General features: G+C 47.4%; 1 protein-coding gene across 3 annotated transcripts in view; it reads right to left on the bottom strand.

Moving 5' to 3' along the window:
- The window catches only part of Slc25a48 (solute carrier family 25 member 48), a 57,089-nt gene extending 30,490 nt beyond the window's left edge, over window positions 1-26,599 (bottom strand). For all 3 annotated transcript variants that reach the window (XM_051172258.1, XM_051172262.1, XM_051172266.1), the window contains exons 1-4: window positions 26,512-26,599; window positions 22,414-22,457; window positions 15,567-15,638; window positions 12,782-13,040 (exon numbers count right to left, since the gene is read on the bottom strand). In XM_051172258.1, the coding sequence (XP_051028215.1) occupies window positions 12,782-13,040; window positions 15,567-15,638; window positions 22,414-22,457; window positions 26,512-26,566 (430 nt within the window). In that variant the 5' untranslated portion in view covers window positions 26,567-26,599. The remainder of the gene's footprint in view (window positions 1-12,781; window positions 13,041-15,566; window positions 15,639-22,413; window positions 22,458-26,511) is intronic.
- Between the last annotated feature and the right edge of the window lie 714 nt (window positions 26,600-27,313).

Below are 27,313 nucleotides of genomic sequence, written 5' to 3'. Positions count from 1 at the left end.
CTACCACTTACAAGTGTCAGCATTTTTCTGCTGTGGGTTTTCTGATCCTTAAAAGACAGACAGGATGCTGTGGATACAAGTCAGGTAACATGGCAGGTGCTCAGTGTGGGGACTGGAACAGTGTTGCATTCAATAAGTTAGCAGATGGGGGTCACTGAAAGGACCCACTGGCTGACTAGAGGAGGGGCATCTTCTGACTCGTGTCTTCCCTGGCCTGGATGTGCCTAAAACAGCTCTAAGGCAGCAGCAACAACCCTCAACATCAAGGGCCCAGGGTTCCATTTTCTTTCCTAACAGGCCCCAGACCTTAACACAACTGATGCCATGACAGAGGTACCATTTAGGCCATAAAACTTAGCACGTAGACAGCACCAACTGCCAAAAGGAAAACAAATGTCTAATCCATCAAAGTCCATAGTTCTGGAAAAGTCCCTAAATGGACTAACCTTGCTTTTTGGCTTCTGTAGTTCTGCTTCTAGCTAACTGTTAACTGAAGTGTGTCAACCCAGGATATTGTTTTTGAGCTTAAAATCTCACCCTGAGAAAGGCTGGAGCCTACACTGGCATCCCAAATACCCAGTGTAGTCACCAGTAGCTAATAAAGATTTCTATTGGCTTAAACCTGTATCTCAGCAGTCTTCTCTGATGGAAAACCCATAACACTTTCAGTCTCAGGGGTCTGTGCTGGATGGCTGTGGTTTGCTCTCTCTACTATAGCTTTTCTATGTGTACACAACAGCAGAGCCTTGGTCTCTCTCCAGCTGGTCCTCCCACAGGCTATGCACCACTCCCTCCCATCCCCCTGCCAGCCCCCAGCCCCCAGCCCTTCCATATACATCTTCTCTGGTCAGAAAGGCCTTCCAGTTCAGACAAAGTAACTCTCAGTGTCCCTTCTGAAAGGTCCCACTATCATAAGATGAAGGAGACCCACCCATGATCATGACAGCCTTTGAGCCACCTAAGTTCAACTCCCCTGATGCTGGCATCTGATTGGCTCTCACATACGCTGTAGACAGGAAGTCCCTTTCACCCTGGGAGCTCTCTTCACATCCCCAAATACTCCCATCTTTCTCAGTTCAGCCTCTTGGGCTGTGTAGATCAAAGTGGAGGTTAGAGGAAAGGACATGGACTTTAACTCATCCCAGAAGTCCACAAGAGCGAGGAGAGTAGCATTTGCCTGAGAAACACACCTGAGGAAAACTCCTACGCCTGCATGTCCAGCTATGTGAAGGGAGGGAGGCAGAAGGAGTGAAGGCCACCTGAGGGATCCTTTGAACAAGACCAGACACTGTGGCCCTTGAGAGGTCCCCAGAGATCATTATATATTCTTACCCCAAACTAGGATGACATTATCTGCGTCATAACACTAGCTGGGAGCCCCTCTCTAGGCAAGGCTGGACTGACCCAGCAGTCAGGGTTCCTCTAAATCAGCCTCTCCAGTGTGGACGTCCAGAGTTACTGACTGAAAGGGCCTGTCCAGATAATGATCTGCTAGCTTGGCCCTGCAGGTGTTGAAAGAACAGTTGCCAAGCTTCCAGCTAGCTCTGTCAAAAACCCCTGTATTTGCCCCCTTTTTGTCTCCCAAGTAAGCAAAAATAAAATTCTCCCATAGTATCATAAGTTTTGTTTTGGTTTTGTTTTGTTTTCGAGACAGGGTTTCTCTGTGTAGTCTTGGCTGTCCTGGACTCACTTTGTAGACCAGGCTGGCCTTGAACTCACAGCAATCCACCTGCCTTTGTCTCCCGAGTGCTGGGATTAAAGGTGTGCGCCACCACCGTCCAGCCAGTATCATAAGTATTATAACGTAAGCAACATAGCTTTTATTGGTTTATAATTACTCATTTGTGGCTATTAGCCAGTAAAATATCTAATAGAAGTGAAAACAATTCAGATGCTGACACAGCACTGCACCAACCCAAACTCACACTGTTAATACTTGTCAACTTGGCAGTATATAACAAAATACCTGAGATACTTATCTTCTGTAAAGAGTTATTCTGGCTCACAGTTTGGGGGGGGGTGGGGGTGTTCTTTCAATCATTTATTAGTTTCACTGTTTGGAGCCTGTAGCAAGGCGCTGCATCATGGCTACATAAGACAACCTCATGCCAGGGTATAGCACATGGACCATGTCCTGCTGCCCACCCCTTCTCGCCTCCCTATGCCCTTTGTTCCCTACTCGGTCTTATTTCTTTCATACCATATGCACGTAAGATATGAGAGACACAAATGAGAGAAAACATGCAGTGTTTTTTTTTTTCCTGAAACCAACTTAATTTACTTAATAGATCATATCCAGTTGAATCTGCTTTCCTGTAAATGAAATAACTTCATTCGTTGTGGCTGAAATAATTCTACTGTTCACACAACCATACTTTCTTTGTGCACCCTGATGTTGACTCTGGGGCTGGCTCCATAGCTTAGCTACTGCGACAGTGTTGCAGTGAACACTTATACGCCAGTGTCCCTGTGACGTCTGGATTTGGAGTGCTCTGGCAAATACCCAGGAGTGGCAGAGCTGGCTAGATTTTAGCTTTGAGGAACCTCCATACTGATTTCCACATGGCTAGACTAGTTTATATTCCTACCAAAAATGCCCCCTTGCCTCACATCTTCTCCAGTCTTCTTTGGACCAGGCTGGCCTCAAACCTGCCTCCTCTGCCTCTCAAGTACTGGGATTAAAGACTTACACCACCATTGCCAAACTTTTATTGTCTTAATGACTGCCATTCCAACTGACGATGGAATTTCAATATAGTTTAATTGGTATTTCTATGATGGTTGAACGTTCTTTCATGTTTATTGGCTATGCATTTATTGACAAGTACCTACTCATTTCATTAGGCAATATACTGAATAGGTTGTTTGATTTATTGTTATTTCATTTCTTGAGGTCTCTGTATAATTTAGGTGTTAACCCTCTGTGAGATATCTAGCCATCAAGGATTCACTCCCTTCTGTGAGCTGCCTCTTCACTTGGTTTCCTTCGTTATACAGAAGCTTTTAAACCTCATGAAAGCTCACTTGTCAGTTGTTAGCACTATTCCCTGAATGACGAGAGTCCTAGTCAGAAAAGTTCTGACAGGCTCATGAGACAACTCAATGGGTAGAGACGTTTGCTGCCTAGCCTGATGAGTTGGATCTCCTTGAAAACATAAAATGGAAGCCAACTCTCACAAGTTGTTCTCCGATCTCCACACATGTGCCATGACATGTGGCTCCTCCAACAATAAATAAATACAACTTACAAATCAGGAAGTCCTTGCCCCTGCTGCTGTCATGAAGTGTTTCCTCATAGTTGCCTCTAATGCCTTCAGGGTTCAGATCTTGCATTAAGGTCTTTCATCCATTTGGAGTTGTTTTTCATACAGGGTGAGAGATAAAAATTTGGTTTCATTCTCCTAAATGAGAATGGCTATCCAGTTTTGCTAGCACCACTTATTGAAGAGGCTGTCTTTTTCTCATATATATATTTTTGGCATCTTTGTCAAAAATCAACCCCATAGTTGTGAGAACTTAGAGCTGAGTCCTATTCTATTCTATTCTATTTTATTCTATTCTGTTGTCTACATATTTGTTTTGTCCTTAGGACTCTGTAGTACAACTTGAAATTAAGTATATTGACACCTCCAGCATCTTTCTTTTTGCATAGGATTACTTTGGCTTTCTGGAATCTTGTGCTTCCACGGTATTTTAGGATTGTTTTCTCTATTTCTGTGACGAATGACACTGGAGTTCTTATGAGTTTTCATTTACGTATAACTTGGTGCTTCTCTTAGCTTTCAGTATTTTCTTTGCTCTCTTGTTCAGGTTGTAACTATAAGATGTCAGAAGGTTCTTTTCTGGTCTTGTCTGTCTGATATTCTAAATGCTTTCTGGCACTAGCTGGGCATCTGTTTCTCTAGATTTGGGGAGCTTTATGCTATGATTTTGTTGACTATATTGTTTGTGCCTTTAGAAGTTCTATCACCTATCACTTTAAATTTGGTCTTTTGATGGTGTCCAATAGATCTCAATGTATTTTGGTCTTATTTTATTACTTTATCTTTTTCAATGTTCTAACATCTGTTTTCCACCCCCAATAGTTTGTCTACTGTCAGATCCATTCTGTTAGTGGGGCTTTGTGAAGAAGGTTTTTTTTCCTGACTTACTAATGCCTCCATTTCTTATATTTTAATTTGATTTCTTTTCAGTATTTCTATCTTTTTATTGAGTTCCTATGTCAAATCCTATTTGTCTCTTTTTCTTCATTTATTTATTTGGATTCCATTTTAATTCATTTAATAGTTTATTTGTATCCTTCAATTTCATTAAACATGTTTACAGTCCTTTTGAATTCTTTATCTGGGATTCAATGCAGTGCTCTCTCATTGAGAGCCATTGCTGCCTTGATTTTTCATGTTTCTTATATAGTCTGTGCTGGGACTTGTGCATCTGGGCTTGTGTGTTGGTTGGATTTTATCAGCTGTGTTATTTCTGTTGAATTATCTGCAATGTTCAACGTGGTGTTAGATAATGGTGGGGTGAGTGTCATCTTAGCAGTCAAACCCACAGTCCGTGTGCATTAAGCACTGGGTGTGATGCCTGTGTTGCTCTTAGAACATGAGCTACAGAAACAACCACAGCATTGGCTGGGACTGCTACACAAATGTCATACTCACCAGCTGAAACAGCCATTCCTTTGACTTCAATAATTATTGAAGGATGAAAGAAGAAGGGTTATTTTGCATCTACAAGGGTATTGGCTGCTAAGATTAGGAATGGCAGGAAGTAGGCTGGGGAGCCATACTACACCAACTGAGGGCAAACGTTGAAATGGAAAAGTAGCTCAGGAGGGGAAGTTGGGATAACTGTATGGTCTACTGAGCTCAAAGATTATTAAAGGTACAGAAGGCTAGAGTTAAGAAGTAAAAAGAGAACGTTCTGGGGATGAGAGAGAAGAAATGAAATAGGAAAGAGAGGAAATGTTCACAGAAAGAGCAGTAGACTGTTGACATTAGAAGGTGGAAAAACACAGAACAATCATAAAACCTAACCAAGCAATATACAAACTCAAGCAAGATGAACATGATCTAATTATGTAAGAGTGACGATTACAAATTAACAAAGGTTAAAAGGAACAGAAAATAAAAGCACAGCATGTAAGAGTCCATTAAGTTAAAAATACTGCATCAGTCAGTATTTCTTCCCTTGTGGGGTGGGTTTTGAATTCTTTCCCTGCTCTGTTGTTTCCTGGGACAAACTGCTAATTGGAGGAAGTGCAACTTGGAATTACAGTTCAAAGGTATAAAACCAGATTTTAGAGTATGTGTTGCCCCAGGAGAGAGTTTAGACAAACTCCCTTTCAGAGGGATTTTCTGGTGCAACTGTACTGATTGGGCTTGTAATTCTCAGTGCAGAGAGTAGAGGCTCTCTGGCTCCTGCTCTCGCTGATGTCACTCTGCAGCATCGCAGGAGGATGAAAAGGAGAGGGGAGGGGACTTCCACTGCTGTTCTGTGTCCAGTGTCCTACCCCAGCCTCAGCCCACGGCCCACGTCCTGAACCAGAGACGACCTCAGCCCCACAGCACACCCACTTGGGGCCCAAGACTTCCGACTTCTACCCATGGTGCATCTGACCCTTAGCCCCACCCCCTTAAGCAGCAGTTCGCTCTGGAGGGATAGCTTTATCGTAGGAACTATTTCAGGATGGGCTGCTCACTCTGAATGTCTAACCCTAAATACTTCTGAAGACATATCCCAAGGCTCGAGATGTCATCTTGCTAACCTTGGTGATCAGGTTCATATTCTACATCGATGACACCTTTATCTAATCTACCATCTGTAATGATGAGCCGCCATTTGGCCTCATGATACACCTTATAGCATTTGCTCCTCCAGGAAGGAATCTAGTCTTGCCATCTCTGACATTTCCACAGCCTTCCGCTGTTTTTCATGACACCAATATTCAGGGGGTGGGGTGGGGAAACAGCTAGCCTCTTCTCGTTATAGAACATTCCTGATCTGGGGTGTGCCTGAGGTGTCCTTGTTCCTTCACTGCAGTGACCTGCTCCTAGTGTCTCTTCCCTGTGTGTCTTACCTCCTTTTCCCAAGCCCAGTCCTTTGCCTTCTTTAGCTTTCTGCCCTTGTTTTAATTGATTTGTTTCTAAATTTACACTTGGTTTAAAAAAAAAGAAAGTCTAGTTCTTACGCACAGTTAGCAAGCTCTGACAATTGCATGCACCTGTAGAACCATGCCTACCGTGAAGATCGTTTCACAGTACTGATGCTCCTTAGCCTACAATGTTCTCCCCACTCCATGCCCCCCTCCACTCATAGATACCCAAGGTTAGAGAACATCATGTCATCAAGGAAGCACACGCTGAGGTGGAAGCCACTTCTAGGGTGGTGGTTGCTTTGGGCCCACCTGCAGAGGTTCAGTGGCATAGATAATTTATGTTGGGACCACAAAATGTGTCATCAGCTATAAACATACAGTTCTAGGCCTATGTGAAAAGACATCACAATACAGTGGCCAGGCCAAGGTCACAGAAGCTTAAAAGGAGAAAGACTCTTGCTATGCTTGCCACTCAGCAGCATGGTAGGAGTGAGAGAAAACTACGCCAGGTCAACATATGGCTGCTAAGGAGGATCTGGCAATTTCTTTCAGAGAACAACAGGAGTTCCCAAATGTTGGCTGTGGCCCAGAGGGTGTGGTCTGGAGCCCCCACCACTGGCTGCTGGAAAGCCCTGGCGAGAGTCCTCTATAACTTTAGCATGGACTAACTGTGGTTGGTGACTGCTAACTGTGAATGACTCTTACACACTGATTTGGAGGATGACAGGAGAGTGGCTCATGGAAATACGCACATGTCAGTTTCCTAGACTTGCATGCCATTTGCCCAAGGAGGCTAAGGAAAGTTGCAGGATGCTGGGGCAGCGCCTGATGCCCCACCAACATCTTGAACCTTCCAGGGTTGGTCTTGGGGTACAAGATGAAATAAAGACTTTTTTCTCCCCAATTTGCTTTTGATTACTGTTTTATCAGAGCAGCAGACAGCAAACACCCTTTCTGGAATAGTAAGTGTCCTCATGATAGGAACCTGATGCTGTGGCCTGTCTTCAAACAGCTTCTGTGTCCCTGGGCATCTCAGCATCATTGCCATACATACCAGAGTAGCCGACCTAAACACGTCCCCACATCAAGGCCTCCACAGGTCACATGGCATTCAACCAAGACTGACACTGATCTTGGTCTGAGGCTTTAAACACTAAAAATAAGCTGCCAAATCATTTCTCATCCACAGGGCCAATGTAACTAGCATCCAGTAATACTGGTGGCATTCTCTGGGCAGACAAACTGCCTATACCCTCTTAGGGTTGAGTTTGGGCTGGAGCAGGCTGGCAGGCCCCTCAGATCACATGGCCAGGAAGTTCTCTGGTGGGAAGCTCTTTGCTAGCTATTGTTTCTCAAAAGGCCATCAGTTTCCCCAGAATTTGGGGCCTTCAATAGAGTCACATGCTTCAGCAGAAAGAACCTGCATTATAAGCAGGCCAGCATGTGTGTTCCTGTCTACTTGCTATTTACTGAGAAACCACATACAAGGAACTAGAGTTCATGAGTCTTTGTTTCCTCATCTATAAAGAGGGACAAAGATGAGTGTACTTGGCTTTGTGACATAGAAGGTTACAAGCACACTTCACTGAGTGCTGTGAGAATGCCCTTTGCTCAGGGGAAACAGTCACCGTTCTTAGGTTTACTGCCCTGTACCCAAAGGAGTCTGGATTCTGAAAGTACACGAAACCTTATCGCCTGCAGTGAGAGCATCGACACCCATCCGGGAACAGGAATGTTCAAGTCCAGAAATCAGGACAATGCTTAAGTATTGTTCATTGATTTAAAAACAAAGGAACAAATGGAAAACAACAGCAAAAACAAACACCATGATGTTCCGCTAATGCATGCAACTTTAACTAAGGCATGCTCTCCTTGGCGCGTGGCTGTATGCACAGCCCCTCCACAGCCCTCCTCCCTCCACTTCTAGGCTGCCAGTGTCCCAGCCCTCACTTCCTCCTGGCAACCCAGAGCCTCCTGGAGAAGCATAGCCAGGGTACAAAGCCCTGAATGCCTCTGGGATTTTGTGTCTCCTGTGTTCCCAGAGCTCCAGATTTTTCACATAGTTCCCCTTATTTAGGAAGTGAACAGGGCTGTCGTTAATAATTCCTGCACCTAGGAAATCTTAGAAAATCTCCTGCTCCTCCCAAGGGGAGAAGAGTGGAGCGTGTGTGGTGTGCATGTGTGGTATGGATGTGTGTGTGTGTGTGTGTGTGGTGTGCATGTGTGGTATGGATGTGTGTGTGTGTGGTGCATGTATGGTGTGTGTGTGTGTGGTGCATGTATGGTGTGTGTGTGTGGTGCATGTATGGTGTGTGTGTGTGTGCTGTGTTTGGTAGCCACACATCTATATGATAGCTATCTAGCTGTACCACGAAAGAGAAACTGAAACACTCAGGGCCGCAGACGCATCAGTCATGTCCTCCCCACCTGGGTACCACTGAGGACCCAGTGAAACTAGAAAACAGTCTTTGCTGCCATGCAGATCTTGGTCCAAATGAGTTTGTGCTCTAAAATGCCCAAACTGCCTTTACCTACCCCTCAGCTGGCTCACAAGTCAGTGAGACTCATCCCCATTGGCACACAGGGTCATCACCTCTGCCCTAGCTATATTCTGCCCTCTGCCCCAGCAAGAGTATCTTTCCTATGATGGCACCAAGGCCGGCAGGCCTGTCCTTCTTACCCCCAAATTTGGAGAAGGTCTTTCCCTTCCCTACCCCATCTCTTCCTCAAATGTCAGCCCCCCAAGGTCACTCCCCACCACCACACTTCATTGACCCTGGTGTCTCCAGATTCTGCTCCTAGAGGCAGAGTTCACAGCTGAGCCAATTACCTGTGCCACCTGAACAGCTGGGGGAACCCAAATGAGTCCTACAATCCAAGCATCTGCATCTAATGCCATACGTTCAGCTGTCACTTCTGCACTTCTGGCACCTCTCCAGCAGACACTGCCGCTCTCACGGACTCCTTCTACAACACAGAGCAGCCAAACTTACCATTAGCCACCCATGCCCTGCCTGCCAGCCTCCAGAGCAGGAGCTTGGACAGTAGCCATTGACTGCTACTGTATGCCAGTGGCTGTCCTCACCCTTCGCTAACTGTTGCCTTCCCTGTGAAGAGCCCAAGTGGCCCAAGATCCAACTTTGAAACCCTGGGTCGATTCTGATGCATCTCTCTGCTCACATTTGGCCTGTTGGTTCTGCGCCATCAACACATCTGACCCACCACTCCTCTCAGTTGCCAAGTCTAAGACTCTGTGCTAGGGCAACAGCCTCCACCTCACCCTACCCACCCTACACCCTATCACCACATACCCCTTTCAAAGACCTATGATACATCTCTGGTGAGCTCACTCTAGGATCCAAGCTGCTTCACTGTGGGCCAGACTCTTGCCCATCCTTGTCTAAGAAACCCAAGCTCTTCCTAACTCAACCCATATCTCCCCAAGTGCCTTCTCTCCCAGGTCACTCACGCTGCCACCACATACTATTTCCTGCCACTGTTTTTGTTTTTATTGTTGTTTGTTTGTTTCTTTGTTGTTTTGGGGGATAGTGTTTCTCTGTGTAGTTGTTCTACATTGATCTCTCAGTATGAAAAGCACTCCTACTCCAGACCTTACCTCTGGACCCTACTGAGCACTCAGAGAACCTGCATCATGCCTACTGACTCTCAGGTGGCCTCAAGACCCACATAGTTAGAGTCAGGGTTCCAGAGAGAGCCCTTGACACATACGTGTGTGGCTTCCCCTAGACTGGGGCTATGCATCCCGCATCTCTGCTTTCCCTACTGTGAGTGGCTCAGAGGGGCTCACGGAGCGGTTGTGAAGGACAGAATGAGTCCCAGAGCAGATGTCAATAGGCAGAACCTGGCACTTTTGCCTCCAGTTGGGCCCAGAGGTGACTGGGATCATGGCCAATGTTGAGTCCCCTCAGGTCTGCCACCCTCCTCCTGCTGCATAGGGACCTCGAGTAGCACTTCTGTGTTTTTTAGTGGGTGTGCAGAGCCAAGAGCTTCCAGGTGGAAGAATGTCGCTGGCCATCTGCTTCTAGAATACAGTTAGACAGGACAACAGGGGGACTGCTGGCATCAATACCTAGTTCCCCCCAATAAGGCACCTGGGTAGGCTCATTCATGCCAGTAATAATACTGAAGAGAAGGCAGGCTTCTCCACTGTGAGGGGCACATCTGAAAGAACCCAGGCCATTCCTACTTGCTTACCAGTGGGCAGGAGGCCCAGGAGACTGGCTCTGGTAAGCTGGAAGAGTTTGGAGGAGGGTTAAATGCTGTGAGGCATGCTTGGTAAGGAAGAGTGGGGTGTGTGTGTATGTGTGGTGTGTGTGTGTATGTGGTGTGTGTGGTATGTGTGTGTGTGGTGTGTGTCTGTGTGTGTATGTGCATGTGGTGTGTTTGGTAGCCACACATCTCTGTGGTAGTAATCCCTCTCAACTTAAGCAGCTACCAATACAATGTAACAAGTCCTTCTGCATCATAGTTTCACAACCTGTGCCAAGAATCTTAAAAATGGCCACACCCTTGGGCCCACTCATGAATCAAAGAGCCCACACATTGAGGGAAACAGCCCTAATGAAGGAACTTCTTTATAACCAGTTGGCTGATAACTTTACTGTTTTGGGGTAAAGACAAACTGCAAGCAGGCTAAATGGCCACCAGCAGAGAGAGCATTAAATAGTAACAGTTACCAGCCATACAGGTGATTGTTACCTGACAACTTCAACATGGCAGACACTGTGCCAAGAGCTCCACGGACATCCAGACTGCCCTAGCTGTGAAGTGACACATCCGAAGCTTGTTGGCACCAGGTGAGTCATCCTAGCTTTGAGGGAAGATAGGATCGCTGGCAGTCTAACTTGAGAAATGGAATTTGTACTATAGGAGATTGGCCCTGTCTGTGTGCGTGCCTGTGTGTACACATGAGCGGGTGTATTTTTGCATGTGTGTGTGTGTGTGTGAGTATGGTTTTTGAGGGCACGGTGCACATCTATTTTAAGCACCACACCTACTTCAAGTAACTACATATGCTATTTGAATGACATAGAAATGTGTTTGTTTGCATGGGGAGGGCGGGAGCATGTAAAATTGAGCATATAGTCTGGCTAAATTCCCGTAATATTTTTAACCTAAGAAAGATTAGCAAAAAGAGGTACCTTAATGAGGCAACAGTGTATGTCTATTGGTGAGTCACATAGGGGGAAGGGCATTTTCCGTGTCTGATCAGGTTTCAGTCGTGGACCACCGCCAAAATACACTCAGGAAGATGTCATTAGCTCTCCCAAAAAGATGAGCTGGGCCACTTCACTGTGACCTCCAGTCCATCTGTCACATGTCCTAAGGTAGAGAACACAGTAGCATCTGGCAGTTGGCTTCAGAACCTCAGGCTGCCTCTCTCATCACGTGATCATCACCCTGGCAGTGGACTGGCAATTTTGAATTAAAACTTCAAACCAAGGGAGAGTTCAAGCAGCGCCTGCACTGCCTGGAAACGGTCACGTCAGCAAAGCCATCATTCATGAGGCCCTGACCTGAAGCCGAGCTTGCAAGCTTGCAGTCAGCCTGGCCCCATTCTGTTTATACACGTCAGGCCACACAGTGGTCTCTCTGAGTGTATGTAACTGAAGTACCTGACAGCTTCAGCTATGAAATCTTATGGTAAGGTCCATTTTTCTATCTCGCTTTTAAACGCCAGAGGCTCCAAACACATCAGGCCACAGGATAGTGGCTGTGTGGGAAAAATGCCAAGGTCTCTTGGGACAACATCCCCCAGGTCACCACAACCCTGCTACACCCACTGCTTTCAGGTATGAGTGCTGCCCCATTTAGCCTGGACTGCAGCTTTTCAACAGCAACGGGAGGCATACAGTGAGATAAGTCCTGGGTTCATGCTTCAATTTAAAGAGGAAAACTAAAACCAGGAAAGGAAGGCTGTGTCTCAACGAAGTGGGAGAGGGCATACTTCCTAGGACCTCTGCTCACTGGTGTTAGCTCCTTGGTCCCAACTGTCTGAAATTTCTCCCTAAACCCTTGCTTTCACCCTGGAATGGGACCAGGTGGGCCTGCCCCATACCTCACTGCTGGTGGCTCTATTGCGATTCTGCATTCCCTCTGCCCTGACACCGATCTGATCTTGTGAGTTGGAAAGAGACATGTACCCTCAGAGCAGCTGGGCCCGGTCCTCCCTATGCACAGCGGGGTGTGTCAGCCTCAGGCTCCGCATGCTTGGAGCCTGCGCCAGACACTGCCTGAACAGGGAGCTATGAACCTGGGCCAGGATGCTCCAGGGTAAGCTTATGGGTCTCCCATTGTGTCACAGAGCTGAGCCCCAGCCTCAGTGAGTAGGGGAGCAACACAACAGCCATTCTGAAGGCAAAAGGGGCTCATCATATATACAAGAGCAGGAATCCAGCCCCTCCATTCTATAGAAATGGAACCAACCAAGAACAAAACCCAAGGTATTGAAATAATGCCTCCAATAGCACCTAACTCCGCCAAAGAACTGTATGGAAAACCCTCAAGAAGAGAAAATGAGATGGCACCTGTGGTGAGCAGGGATGGGGGATTGGAGGGTGGCCTTGCTCACTCTCAAGGCTATGAACAATGGTACCAGATCCAGTCAAGTGGGAAAGGGTCACAGGTCTTCCAACACCAGACTTCCCGCCATTGGCCTCTTACCTTCCTGAAATGGCTGTGTTTGCATCTGCAGTCGGATCTTGATGAGGTCTACGGGTCCGCCCAGCCCAACAGAGATCATACCAGCCATCATGCTAGCCAGGAGTAGGTCAGACAGACTTCGGCCAGGGCCATCCTCGGGCTCCCCACAGCGGTGCCGGCTAAGGAACCGTTGGGTGTTACTGAAGACCCCGAACACCACCGAGTTGTAGACAGCGATGCTCGCCAGGGGGAAGGACATGCCCTTGAAGAAGCCGAAAACCTGTAGCAAGGGGACCAGTGGGAGGAAAGGTGAGGCCAAGCTACTCCCCAGGGTCTCGGTCTGCGTAGCAGGCGTGGGACTCCCCCATATTCTGATCCTCCCTCCTGAGAGCTGCAGGCAGTGCATGTTAGAGACACCCAGAATCAATAATGCACTGTGCCAGAGAAGAGCCCCAAAGAGGGTCTAGATGACACAGAAAAGACAGAAGAGGAAGAAGGCCACGTGCAACCCCGGCAGTCACTCTCGCCCTAAAGATGAGCCCCCTGAACAATGCCATCTTGGCCTAAGATGTATGTACCCCCCAAATGGTAGTGTCTGGAACTGGTGGGAAAATCAGACTGTGGTGGCAGAACATCTGAAGAGCCTCAGGAGTAGTGGGGGTGATCAGGTTACTCCCACACCTCCTCACTCAACACTCAAACAAAACACACATACACACACTCTCTCTGGTTACTTTCTGTGTGTCAGTCCCTGAAGACACCAATAATAAAACAGTGTTCACACTCACTGAGTCCATGGTCTTGGGGTATGGCAGATGAGGATGGCATAGCGGGTACAGACAAATGGACAGGCAACACAGTACAACTAACTCAGTAAGTCTGTGATAAAGGGCTAAAAACGGGATCTTCCAAGGGCACTAGGGACAGCATCTCAGATTGGGATCCATTACACACAGACACATATACATGCACACACACACACACATACACACACATGCACACACACATAGAGAGAAAGAGAGAGAGTGAGGGACAGGGGAGGCAAGAAGCAATGCTTTCTGCAGGGGTCGGGGTCTTCTCTGTAACTGTGCTCTCAATAAGAACACAGATGCTGTAAGGGAAACTGGAAAATTCCACAGCCGTTGGATGAGCTAATAAGACAGAACTCATGTGCCAACGATGAGAAAGCTCTAAAAAGGCACGCCACTGAAGATGTACAAAGTTATGCCATCAACGGTATCCCCAACAGCAAAGGACACCTCACATATGCTTATGTATATGTGCACATATGCATCTGCCTTGTTTCAGGCTCTTTGTAACTTGGGACACTGAGCTACACTGCCTCAGAAATACCACCTGAGTTCCCACCAGAATCCTGGCACTGGGACACTGGCTGGCAACTACTGCACGGAACGTGGGCCAGAAAAAGAAGAATCAATGGCCATCATTCAGGAGGGTGAGGACCACACCCATTTATCTTGGAACACCACGTAGGAGGCTGGCAGTACTCACCCTGACTTCAGAGTGGCCAGTCAGGGGAACTGGAACAACACTGGCAGTCAAGATGAAGCTATCTGTTGACAAGGCTGGTGCCTGCAGGAGGCTGTACAGCCTCGGGCATTTGTTACGATGTGGTCTGTGACATCAACAGTCACCGCTGGGCGTATTTTCAGGCCTCAGGGGGAAGCTGCAGAGCCCCCACGAACTACCACATCTGACTGTTTCTTTAAATTATGTCATTTCATCTAAAGTTTAATTTTTTTTCTTAAAATTTTAGATTCCTCAAAAGGTAGTCTTAGAAAGTAACCCGCTAATTCTCTCTCTTTTTTTAAATTTATTTATTTATTATGTATACAGTGCTCTGTCTGCAGTACACCTGCATAGTGGAAGAGGACATTAGATTGCATTATAGATGGTTTGAGCCACCATGTGGTTGTTGGGGATTGAACTCAGGACCTCTGAAAGAGCAGCCAGTGCTCTTAACCACTGAACCATCTCTCCAGCCCCAACCCATCTCTCCAGGCCCAACCCGCTAATTTTTAAGAAGGGAGCTGGGCCGGGCGCAGTGACACACGCCTGTAATCCCTATACTCAGGGAGGCAGAGGCAGGCAGGTTGCTATGAGTTTGAGGCCAGCCTGGTCTACAAAGCAGAGCAGCCAAGGCTACACAGAGAAACCCTGTCTCAAAAAAGGAAAAGAGAAGAAGAAAGAGGAGAAAGAGGAGGAAGAGGAAGAGGAGGGGGAGAAGGAAGAGGAGGAGAGGGAGGAAGAAGGAGGAAGAGGAGGAGGAAGGGGGGAGGAAGAAGGGGAGGAAGAGGAGGGGAGGAGGAAGAGGAGGGGGAGCGGGAGAAGAAGGACACGGAGGAGGAAGCTGGAAGCTGGAAGCTGGTGTTACAAAATATTGTTCTACTCTGTGCTTGAACACCAGCATCTCAGTCACATGGGGAGAGTCCCACTACATCAAGATATCAAGATGAAGGGAAATCTGCAGAGATTCAGCTTCCTGGCCATCCTTTTTTAGGGAAACTAACAGTCCTCCTTGTTTTTACAGGAGTTTTCTATTCTGTGGCTCTGACTTCCTGAGCCTCTCCAGAGAGTTCATGCAAGACCACTTTCTCCCCAGAAATGCACCAAGTGACCAGGGTTAAGCTGAGGCAAGGTAGCATTCGCCAAGAGGGACCAGATGAGAAAATAGGTGATAAGCAGGGACAAGCTGCCTCACGCCTGTTGTGCTGCTGTAGGGGTGTGGCCGTGGGGTCCGTGGGAGGTTCTAGCAGGCACCCTCCACCTGCCCCAGAGCACTTACACTCTCCCTCTTGTACACCACGCGGATGCAGTTGAGTGTGTTCCCATAGCCGACACCAGCCTGCAGGCGAGTCTGCAAGGGAGCCAAGGGCAGCGTCACTCGGAGATAGGTCCCAGGCCCCCAAGCGACCCACCCAGGGAGGAGGAGCACAAAGCTCAGTCTTGGCCAGCTGAGTGCCAAAGGACACTGGCTTTACATCCATGCAGCCCAGCTCTGTGTGGCAGAAGGCTGCTCTGAGTCAGTGAACGACCCAGATCTAGCTGTGTAGCGACATGACACTGGCTGCTGGACTTAAGGACTCCCCAAACAGCCAAACCTTAGCTCCGTCCTATTTCCTGATGTCCCTCCCCCAGCCCTGCTAGATGCCTTTGGGGAACACCTGCTCCTTTCCCCCAGCAGCCATCTTTCTAGTCTGTGCTTCTATCTCACCTGAACAAGGCCTTGGCCCTTCGGTGTCCCTCTCTACACCACAACCAGACTGGCCTTTCTCAAAATAATTGAAACCATGTCCCTCTGTTTAAAACTTTCCAAGGCCTCTTATCAATGGTACATATGTCCAGGACACTCTGGAAGTGAGAATTGGCCTGCTCGTTACCCTCCGCGCCATCCTGCCTTCCATGCCAACTACATCTCTATTTCCTGCCTCCAACTTCTGCTCTGGCTGGTCCCCTGGAATTTCCTCCAGTGCCTGCTCCCTAGCTGAGTCTGAGCTTAAGCACACTACGTAGTGTTTACTTTAGATTTCGCCACTGGGGCAGGGCCACCCTTCTCCCTCTCCTCGTCCTTGCCTGGAGTTGGCACAGCCTTTGCAGAACTCTTTGCAATCCTGCAAAATGGAAGAAGTTGCCCAGAAAAGACATATGGCACCTTCTGAGGAAGTCTGAGTAACCAGGGCAGGAGGTGACAGGCACAGGATGGCTGAGGAAGCCCACAGGATAGGTCAGAATAGCTTCTGCGTGGCCTGACGTTCTCCGTAAGATGCTTTCTCAGTGCCTATGTCCTGCATTCTCTGTTAGGAGCTGTGAGAGCCCCACAGTGGGTCCTGTTCTTTGCAGCACTCGGTGTACAGAGAAGAGTGAAGGCCCCAGAACCAGGCCATGAGGACAGCCGTCTCTCAGCTGGCACCTTTCTGCAGCCCCAACCTTCCATGATAAGCAAGAATATCTTTCAGTACATGTAGTTTTAAAGATAGTTTCAAGTATGCAACTAATATGGGAACACATTCTGTCTCTAAGACTCACTGCAAGTCCAGAGCCTCCTCTGACTTCCCACCCTGACTCACTCATCTTCCTCTGAGCAACAGCCATGGCCACTAGCACGGCCAAGAATCTGACAGACATCCGACTGCCTTCATTAACACATGGAGCCGTAAACACAAGGCAATGGAGGGGAAATTCTATCATGCTGCCCCTAAGTGTTAGGTGTATACCCGGGGACCTGGGTGGCCTGCCTTGTCGGACACTATTTGTTAAGCGTCAGGATCATGACTCTATTAGAACCCTAAGGAAACTCAGCAATAAAGACAGCAAAATCTCCAACCTCATGGATAATATAGCTTAGAGGGGGTTGAAAAAAAAAAAAAAACCCGCAAGAGTAGTTAGTTAGGCAACATACACAGTTGGACTAGATCTGTTAAAAGGAGAAGTGGGAACTGGAGAGATGGCTCAGCAATTGAGAGCGCTGGCTGTTTTTGCAGAGGACCTGGGTTTGATCCCCAGCATGCACACAGCAGCTCACAACTGCCAGTAACTCCAGTTCCAAGGGATTTGACACCCTCTTCTGGTCTCTGAGAGCACGGCACACACAGAGCACACAAACACAACATGCTGGCAAAATGTTCATACACACAAAATAAATAAATCTTAAAAAAAAAAAAAAAAGGTAACACAGAGAAGGGTAGGTAATTAAGTGGGGGTAGATCTGGGATGAGTTGGGGGAGGGGAGCAAAATATGATGAAAATGAATTGTATGAAATATATGTGTGATATATATGCAAAATAATTGGAATATACAGCAGACAATAAACCTTAAAGCTTTGAGAAATGATAATTTCCAAATGAAGTATATTTGCTAGCTGAATATTATAAAAAATAAGCCAGTGTTCAGAAGGGCTGGGTGGTGGTGAAGGAAACTTTTAAGTTGTTGGGGGCAGGGAGACACACCCTAGAATATGCTGTACGGGGCTGAGCCCTTGTAGTATTTTTGTTAAGCAAGGGCACAAAACTCAAGCTTGGAGTAGGGTGTCCCCAACCAGCACAATGACAAGGGTTATGGGAGGAGATGTAGGCCTCTGTCTGTACCCCACTTATCCCTCTCTGGCCCCAGCTCTGCCACAGAGTAGTGGATGACCATGGAGACACAAATCACCCCTCCCCAAAGGTTGAGTAGTCAAAGAACTCAAGCCCATGAGTGGGCTTAACTCAAGAAGAAAGGCTGGGTCCTGGAGCCTCTTCAGGGCCATGAGCAAAGGTCTACCAGACACACTGAGACCATGGCGGATGCTGAGGTCAGCAGCCAAGGCTCAGGACCCTAGTTACACCAAGCGCTGGGGGTCTGTGTGTGCACTGACTGTATATGGGCATGAGGATGCCCTTATTTGATTGCCAGTGCCGTACCTTATAGATGAAGTACTATGCTGCTTTTAGTTTCCACTATTGCTGTGGCGGCTTGAAGCCATACAAGTATACTGTCAGACGTCCTCACCACCACTGAGAAGTGAGCAAGTGGCCAGAGGCAGGGGAAAAGCCTTTCCCTGAGGCCAGCAGTCCTGGGCCTGGTGATCAGGGTGTTTCATGGCTGAGTCCCAGGCCCTCAGGCAGGCCCCTGGTTGGCCTCTCCTTCCCCTGCAAGTGGCCGGGCAGAGGAATGAATTGTTGCTTGCTCCGTCTTTAGCACGTCCATGGACAACCCTCCTGACAGCTTCACCAGAGAGGTTCTATCTGCCCATTTTACAGACAAGAAGGATGAGAGAGGCTCAGTGCCAGGAATGGGTATCTCTCTTACTTTCTATTGCTGTTAAAAAAAAAAAAAAAACAATATGACCAAGGTAACTTACAAAATAGTACAGCTGGGGCTTATAGCTCCATCATGGCGGAGCAAGGCAGCAGGCAGGCAGGCCTGGTGCTGGAGCAGCAGCTGAGAGCTCACATCTGACCCACAGAGTGAGGCAGAGCGAGTCTAAGTAGGAATGGAGTGGGCTTTTGAAACCTAAAGCCTCCCCCTCAATGACACACCTCCTAATCCTTCCCAAGCAATTCCACCAACTGGGGACTAAATATCTAAACATGAGCCTATTGGGGCCATTCTTGTTCAAGCCACCACACAGGGCAAGTGGCGTGGCTAAGACTGAACTCTTTTTATTTTTTCTGTGTTTGTGGGTACACATGTACACTGGGGTATACACGCACATATCCATGTGAAGGCTAGAGGACAACCTTAGGTATCATCCTCAAAGACACCATCCACTTCCTTTGAGATGGGGTCTCTCACTGACCTAGAACTTACTGATTGGGTTAGACTGGCTAGCCTTCTAACCTTCTGCCTCCCTGTCTCTGGTGCTGGGATTACAGGTATGTGCCATCATACCTGGTTCTGGAGAGCAAGCCCAGGTCCTTGTGTTTCCCATGCCAGCAATCTGCAACTGAGCCATCTCACCAGCCCTAAATGGACTCCTATTTGGACTTGCCAAGCCTTTTCAGTTGGCAGGGAATCTCGGGAAAATGTCAGCTAGAAGGAAGGAGGATGTTCCAGGGCAAACAGGAGCTCAAGGCTAGGTCCAGGGCTGGCCACATGAGCCCACTGCCACACTGGGGCTTCGCACGGGGTTCTCAGGATGGACAGCACTTGGTCCTCTCCCGTGCAGAACAGAATAGGAAGAGAGGGCCGGCCCTTTCCAGTGTGGGTGGTGGGGGTGGGGCCACGCTTTCCTATGCAGGAAGCAAAGGGACTGCCTTCCCGAATGGCATGAAGCCAGTGGCTCATGGCCTTAGAAAGGAGACAAATCTGTGACAGGAGACATAGGCAGAGGTGGCGTTGGAGCGGTAAAGCCATGATTGGGACTACAACAACAGAACAAACCAGGAGGGAGGCAAGGGGGCAGAACCACCTTGAAGTGGGTCCAAGACCTTGATTTTGCTTTCTGCTTCCTGGCTGCAAGAGTTGTTTGTTTGTAGAAGAATGGTAATTCAGAACACGGCTGTTCTAGCAAGAGATCACATCCTTGTAGGTCTGTGTGATCTGGCTGGAATACAAACATGCCTTTAATCGAGGAGATAGAGGTAAAAAAATCTGTGTTCAAGACCAGCCTGGTATAGAGCAAGTATTAGGTAAAGAAAAGCTTAGATCCAGGTGTGGTGATCCATGCAAATCCCAAATGAAGGTAAATTTAGTATGTAGAAGGAAGCACCCAGTTTGAAAGTGATGTCTAGTTGAGTGGCAGAAAAGGTGATGAATCAGAGAAAATTTGACAGAATAGGATACGCCCAATTCACATGAGAGAAAAGAGAAGAAATGGAAGCTATTTAAGAGGCAGTTTTTCAGAGGGAGGAGGAAGTTTGTTTGTTTGTTTGTTTTTTAACCAGGGCAGTAATAGAGAGGTGTGTTGCAGAGAGAGAACTCAGGTGAAGACGGAATGAGCCAGAAAATGAGAAGAAGCCAGAAGATTATAGCAGATTGCTGAGTTAGTTTGAGGCCAAGCAGAGCAATTGTGGGCCAAGAGAGAAGCCAGATTAAATAAATCAGCTGGGAGAAGAGTTTGAACCAGAAAAGCTGAGTTGAACCAGCCAGCCCAGAGCTCAGTAAGAACAAGAAAGGGCGAGCTTATTAAGAAGTAAGTCTCAGAGGCTGAAAACATTCTAGGCCTAGGTTAGATTTTATGGAGGCTAGAAGCTTCCAGGACTAGGCCTAGGTTAGCAGAGGAGGCAGTTAGCCTCCAAGACAACAAATGAGTCTGGAGAATAAAAGTTACTTTTACATTTGTTTGTTTTAAGATGTATTTATTTTTACTTATGTGTACGGGTGTTTTGCCTGCATGTATGTCTGTGTACTATGAGCAGTTACTGTGAAGCCAGAAGAAGAAGTCAGATCCCCTGGAACTAGAGTTACAGATGGTTGTAAACACCCAATGTGGGTGCTGGGGGTTAAATCTAGCTATTTTAAAAGAGCAGCTAGTGTTTTTAACCACTAGCTGGAGCCATCTCTCCAGCACCAATTTCTGTTATTTTAAGGCAGCCAATTTGTGGTAATTTATTACAGCAACCTAAGCAACTAATACCCCAACCAACTTTTCGTAGGTTGGTTTCTCACACCCTATTCAACAATAATTTGTTAGGAGTTCACTTTTATCTGGTCAACTTGAGAAACAATGGCACGCTCTCTTGTTGTGACACAGAGGTACAAACTCGGTGAGCACACCCACAGCCAGTCCACTGGGGAAGCTACTGGAAAGGACTTTTGAGGTGTCTCCATATTGACACCAAAGAGAAACGTGTGTGTGTGTGTGTGTGTGTGTGTGTGTGTGTGTGTGTGTGTGTGTGTATACTGTTTACATTGGGGACTTCTAAACTCATTATCCAAATTTGGTTAAAATGATGTAGTAACTGGGGATAAGACTAATTTTCATTGATGATATTAGAGTGACAGTCCCCCACCTATGAATGCCTACTGGGTATCAAGAACAACTCCTCCATAGTCTCCCCGCAAGGCAGAGTAAACAAAACCCTGCTTAACAATCTCTGCATGTAGGAACTACCCAAACCCCAGTCTAGACTCACGGCTGTGTGGTTCCACAGCCCATGGTTTCTGGCTTGAATTCTGCCTACCAATTGATCCCACTGATGTCGAGTGTTTGTCAGAATAGTTTTGGCGAAGCAGGCTGGGAAGGAAGGTAGTCTCAGGTGGCAGGAGTAGCTAGTACCCTCCTGACAAAACTAAGGATAACAGCTGAGCCCCACCTTGGAGGGGCTGTCACCAAGGAGGGGCCCACTGTCACAAGCAGAGGAGGGTAGAGGGAATAGGAATTGCAGACAGTCTGAGTCAGGCCTCAGAGCTTCCTCTGTACACACTCCAGGCACTTTTAGGGAGGACAGGAGCAGAATTGGTGGTCATGTTTCTGGGGCCTGGCTGGGTCCTGCCCACCCAGATAGGTTGTGGGGTGGCTGGGTCTCAGATTGTCCTTTTATAGCATCTTGTTCCTTCAGTCCTCTGTTTTTCACGGTATGACCTGAGACAACCCCACCCCGACCCCCTTCAGTGGTACCTGTGACTGTCAGGATGGCGCTGCTGGCTCAAGAGGCCTCATACCCTATGTACCTTTTCACATTATTCCAAGCTAGGTTAAAAATCCCCAACCTGACATCCAAGCACCCAAAGGACTGAGGGCTGACCTGCCTAGATCGGGGTCCACAGCTGTAACCAGATGCATCAGCAAACCTGGTTTGGCTGGCCTTTCCCAGGCATAGCTCCTATCCATGGTCCCCACCTCAGCTCCTTTTCCCATGCTGCTCCCTGGGCCTGGCAGATCTTCTCTCCAATGACTGGAAACCCAATCTCATGCTTCAAGCTCAGACTCTATCCCACATATGAAGCCTTTCCTGATTATTCAGCTCCCCAGGCTCGTGGAAGAGGACAATTATCAGTGCCCTAGCTCCTCCCTCACCAACTTACAAGATCCTATAGGCAGATAGGGGACAGTGATGGAGACAAAGCTAGCTTCCTGCCTTCACATCCCCGGGGGCCAGCAAGGGCCTGCCTTGGGGTGTGTCTAGGTTGGAAGGTCTCCAGGGATCTGAGAGGCACAGTCCCACTTGAGGTGCCTCCCCAAGAGGTCGTGATGACACAGCTACTGTACCTTGACCGTGTCCAGGGGGTAGCCAACGATGACACTAGCTGCACCTGTAGGTCAAAGAAGAACACCTGGTCACCCAAAATCTGGACTCCTGGCTTGTCCCTGCTGGCTGCTCGAAAATGTCAGAGAGCAGAGGCACATCGGGCATCCATCAACAGTTAGTCACTAAGGCGGTCTTCCAGTGCATGAGGTCTGGCCCAGTCACTGAGGCGGGCAGAAAGAGTACAGTCAAGCCTAAACCTTATCTTTAATGTACCCCAAAATAGGAATTAAGTCTTGGAGACAACTGGATAGCTTCATGCAGAAGAACAGAGTCAGTCCCCTGCTTCATACTACACATAAAAATTAATCCAAAATAGACCAAATGCTTAAAACTACTAAGACTCAAATATGTGGGAAATATTTTATAACCTTGGTTTTGTAACATTTGCAGTTACAATAAAGAAAGCACAATCAACAATAACAACAAAAATAAGTGAACTAGACATCGCAATAGATACTCTCATGATAGTAAAGGCACACAGCTTAAAAACTGAAGCTACTGTTGACAAATTGCATATCTATTAAGGGTCTCAAATCCAGGATTCACAGCTAAAATAATGCTTAAGTGGCCAAAAGAGACATCTCTCTAAAGAAGAAATGCCAATGACCAACTGTCCATGAACATATACTCAACATCATTGGTCACTAGGGAAATATAAATCAAAATAGTAATAAAATTTCCCTTCATATCCACTAGGATGGCTGGAAGTTTTTAAAAGTAAAATAATAAAAAGTATTGACAAAGATATAAAGGAATTAGGACTTTTTTAAAATTACTTTTTATGTGAATGAATGTCTGCCAGCATGTATGTATGTGCACTATATACATGCATGTGCCCACAGAGGCTGGAAGAGGATGCCTAGTTCTCAGCAACTGCACTTACAGATGGCTGTGAGTAGATGCATGCTCACCACTACACTGAAATAGTAGTGCAGACACTTTTGAGCTTTCTCTCCAGCCATAAGACATTAGAAATCCTACATGTTTCTGGGTGTGGTGGCACGCCTTTAATCCCAGCACTCAGGAGGCAGATGCAGGAAGATTGCTGTGAGTTTGAGGCCAGCCTGGTCCACACAGTGAGTCCAGGACAGCCAAGGCTAAAGACAGAAACCCTGTCTCAAGAAAAAATAAATAAGTAAATAAATCCTATATGTTGTTGATGGAATGTGAAACAGTGCCATTGCTGTAGACAACCGGTTATTCCTTTAAAACGTTAAACACAGAATTATAAAATGTGTGGTTTTTTCTTTTTGTTTGTTTTAAATGTTACATTTTTTAAAACCATACATTTTATGTAGAATTGCTATGTGACTCAGCATTTCCAATCCTAGCTGTATACCTAAGAACGGAAAGCAAGAACTCACACAAGAACAAGCACACTGACTGTCACCATAGCATTCATCACAGGGGACAAAGGGTGGGAACAGACCCAATGCTCACTAAATGACATACAATGAATAAATATAGTGCATAAAAATGGATTATTATTTAGCTGTAAGTAGTACTACATAGCCATTTCCTCCAAATGGAGACATCCCATTCTGGAAGGCGGATCCTTAACTCACAGAAAGTAAAACTCACAAGTCTCAGAACGCCCTGAAACTTATTAAGTTTTACAAGATTTGCTTCTCAAAGTTACATAAGCAGTAAGGGCTTCTCGAGGAGACTCTCTTCAGCTAAACTGAAAACAATTCTGCAGTAGCTTTTAGGAGCTGTCAGCCATGTGACAGCTGCCTGTGAGTCATCCATGCTCCTGTAAGTAACCCCTTACCTATACTTCTGTAAGTAACTTCAGTAAACTCACTGACTCATTAAGCTCTGATGGAATCATCTCTTTGGTCTGTCATCCACGCTCTGTCTGGAGTGAGCAGCCACGTGTTCATACATCCCATGTAAAGTCAAAAAAAAAAAAAAAAAAAAAAAAAAAAAAAAACAGGTAGGAATGGAGTGCTAAATCCTGCTTGGGGAAAAAAAAGTGAGCGAACCTTAAAACCCATATTACGCTAAGCAAGACAGGCCAGACACAAAAGGCAAACGTGCCATGAATCTTTATTTAAATTAATTATGTAGAATACGCTTTCTTTGGTGATGTTAAATTTGTTAAGCTCTAAAGCATTTTCTTAGCAAACAATGAAGTGGGTAACTTCAAAGCAGGGGTGTAAGGAAGAGGCAGAGAGAGAGAGACAGACAGACAGACAGACAGACATAAGGCTGTCTCAAAACCACCTAGATGAAGAAACCTCTGTGGTCCCCAGCAACTGGCATGCACACAAGGCTGGTTTTTTCCAGGACAAATTCCTCTAACATCTCTGCCTTCCGAAGTGGCTGAGCAAGCCAGGCAACAGGAACACTTGCTGCTTGGTCTAGAACCTCCTGTTTTCTTCACCCTCCAACTCCCCTGAACTGAGTAGCACAGAAGTGAACAGAAGCAGACAAAGCCTCACTATGCCTGTCCATCAGGGAGGGAGGAGCTCAGCTCCCCAGGTACCACTGTCTCCCCCAAAGTGGAGACAGGCATTTGGCATCCTCAAGTCCAGAGCAGCAGCTCAGAGTCACCACACACAAGCATCTCCTCACTCACACTCAGCCTACCCATTTGAAAGCAGAGGTGCAAAATAAAAAAGTAGGGTGATGGGGCTGTAATTTCCAGAGCTTGGAAAGTCTGCACACCGTCAAACAAACATGGAGGACAGGGAGGCAAAATTTTGTTGCACAGTGTCATCAAGGAAGACAGCTGCTCTAGGCAAGTTTGGGGGTTCAAGGACTTCCAAGGGCCTAAGCAGACCTTGGTACCATGTTGCCTGGATTAGAATCCCAGTGCTTGTAGATTTCCACCTTAGGCAAGTCACCAAACTGCTCTGTATTTTCTATTTCCTGTCTACTAAATAGGGCTGCGAAGGCATCTACTTCATTGGTATTCCTATGTCATGAAAGAAATATATGTAAGCAGTGTGAAGGGCACATACTGCAGGATTCAATGCATAATAGCCAAGAAAAGCAAATGTATAGGACCATGGTTGTTGAGGGAGATGTGGGGTGGGGGTGGGGGGCACAACTGTAAATCACAGGAGAGATGAGGCACCCATAAAAAATACTCTAGAATTTATAGGGATATTTTACCACTTGGTAGAGTTACTAGAAAACCCATCACATTGTACACATTATACACTTGAGCTGGAGACATTTTCTTAATTTAGAACACAAACCTTTGAAGATACACACAGCATGGACACTTTAGGAAACCTGGAACCTGCTAAGCAGCTGGCCCACGGGTTATAGCTGGCAGGCTAAGGGAACCCACCTGACAGTGAGACCCAGGCAGAAACTCAGGGTCCCAGCCTCGGACATGACAAGGACCTCAGCACACAGCAAACCCCTGGTTGGGCTTTACTCAGAAGGGTAGGTGACACCTAAACCAGGGGACCAAAGGGGCCAGAAGATCTGGAGGTGAGGGCATTGAAGACGGTGAGGGCTGCTGGCCGACAGTGGCTAGACCAGAGGGACCCCCTCTCAGCAGTCTGGGGCAAAGGCTTCACAGCCCTCCACTCCCTGCCCTGGGGGCTGCACTTTCTGTCCTGCCGGCTAGGCTTTCATTCAGGGGCAACGCCCTTGAGACAACTTGAATTTGACGTCCAGATACTTGGCCTCCCCCCCTCCCCCAAAACCGGATTCAGTACCCAAGCTAAGTGGCAACCTAAGCACAAGTTTCTTGGAGACATGTCCCCAAACCCAGATGTGCCCCGGGTCACCGAAGGGTGTGCACTCACTGAGGTAGCTCCATTGGTTGTCTGCTCTGACCAACGGTTTAATCATTATAGGATCCAAGATCTGGCCTAAATCGCTGTGAATCTTAAGCAGCTTGGCTTCAGAGACTAGAAGGGATCTCAGGACCAACCAAGCGGACTGGACTAGGGGCACCCGGGGCTGCGTGGTGAAACACACCCCCCTCCAAACCCCACTGCCTGCAATGGCAATGCAAAGTGCACTGAGAACACCAGGTGCTAAAAAACTGAAGCAGCCCTGGAGCTTGCCCTGTGGTGCGGGGGTCTTTCACTCACCTCCGATCCAGCCTGCCACAAAGTCTTCCAGCTGGAATATACCCATGGCCAACATGCGCGCCTCGCCCACCCCCTCCTGCAGCCTGGGCAGCACCCTCTCAGCGTATGTCGGGCATGCCCCCCGCCCCCCGCAGGTCTAGGAGCACAGCAGAAAGGCAACTTGATCACCCAGCAGGTTCTTCCACAAACTCTGTGTTCCAGCCACCCGCGCTAGGGCTGTTAGCGAATGAGGGCGGGTGGCTGACAACCCGCCCCAGAGGATCTTAAAGTCATAGCGCTCCCGGACACCGTGTGATCCAGGACATTGCCCTAGTCACCAAAGAGGCACCAACAACACAGCCTCTCTCTCCCCAACAACACAGCCTCGGAGCCTCCCTGGTGCAAGTGCTCATCAGAAAGGCCTTTATAAACACCAAAAGTTGCCTTCTATAGGACTCACCTGGGGAGACTCAAAACTCTCAGGCTGTGTTAAAGGCAAACACCTTTGCAATAACCAGTTGAAGATTTGGGGAGATGGGTTAGTGGAAAAGAGCACTTGCTGTCCAAGCATGCGGACCTGAGTTTGGATTCCCAGAACCCACATACATGCCTGACCCCCCTGGGTAGGTACCTGGAACCTCAGGGTTGGGGGTGGGAGTCCGAAGAGACCAGAGGATTGCTGGGCGGCTGCTTGACAGCCAGCCTCGTGGAAAACAGAGTAGAACACTTGCATACACACACACACACACACACACACACACACACACACACACACACTTGCATGCACAAAACCTGTAATTGACCAGTATCTATAAACCAGAAA

Source organism: Acomys russatus, chromosome 3, assembly GCF_903995435.1.
Source record: "Acomys russatus chromosome 3, mAcoRus1.1, whole genome shotgun sequence".
NCBI classification, from domain to species: Eukaryota; Metazoa; Chordata; class Mammalia; order Rodentia; family Muridae; genus Acomys; species Acomys russatus.
This window is presented reverse-complemented; position numbering and strand designations above follow the sequence as displayed.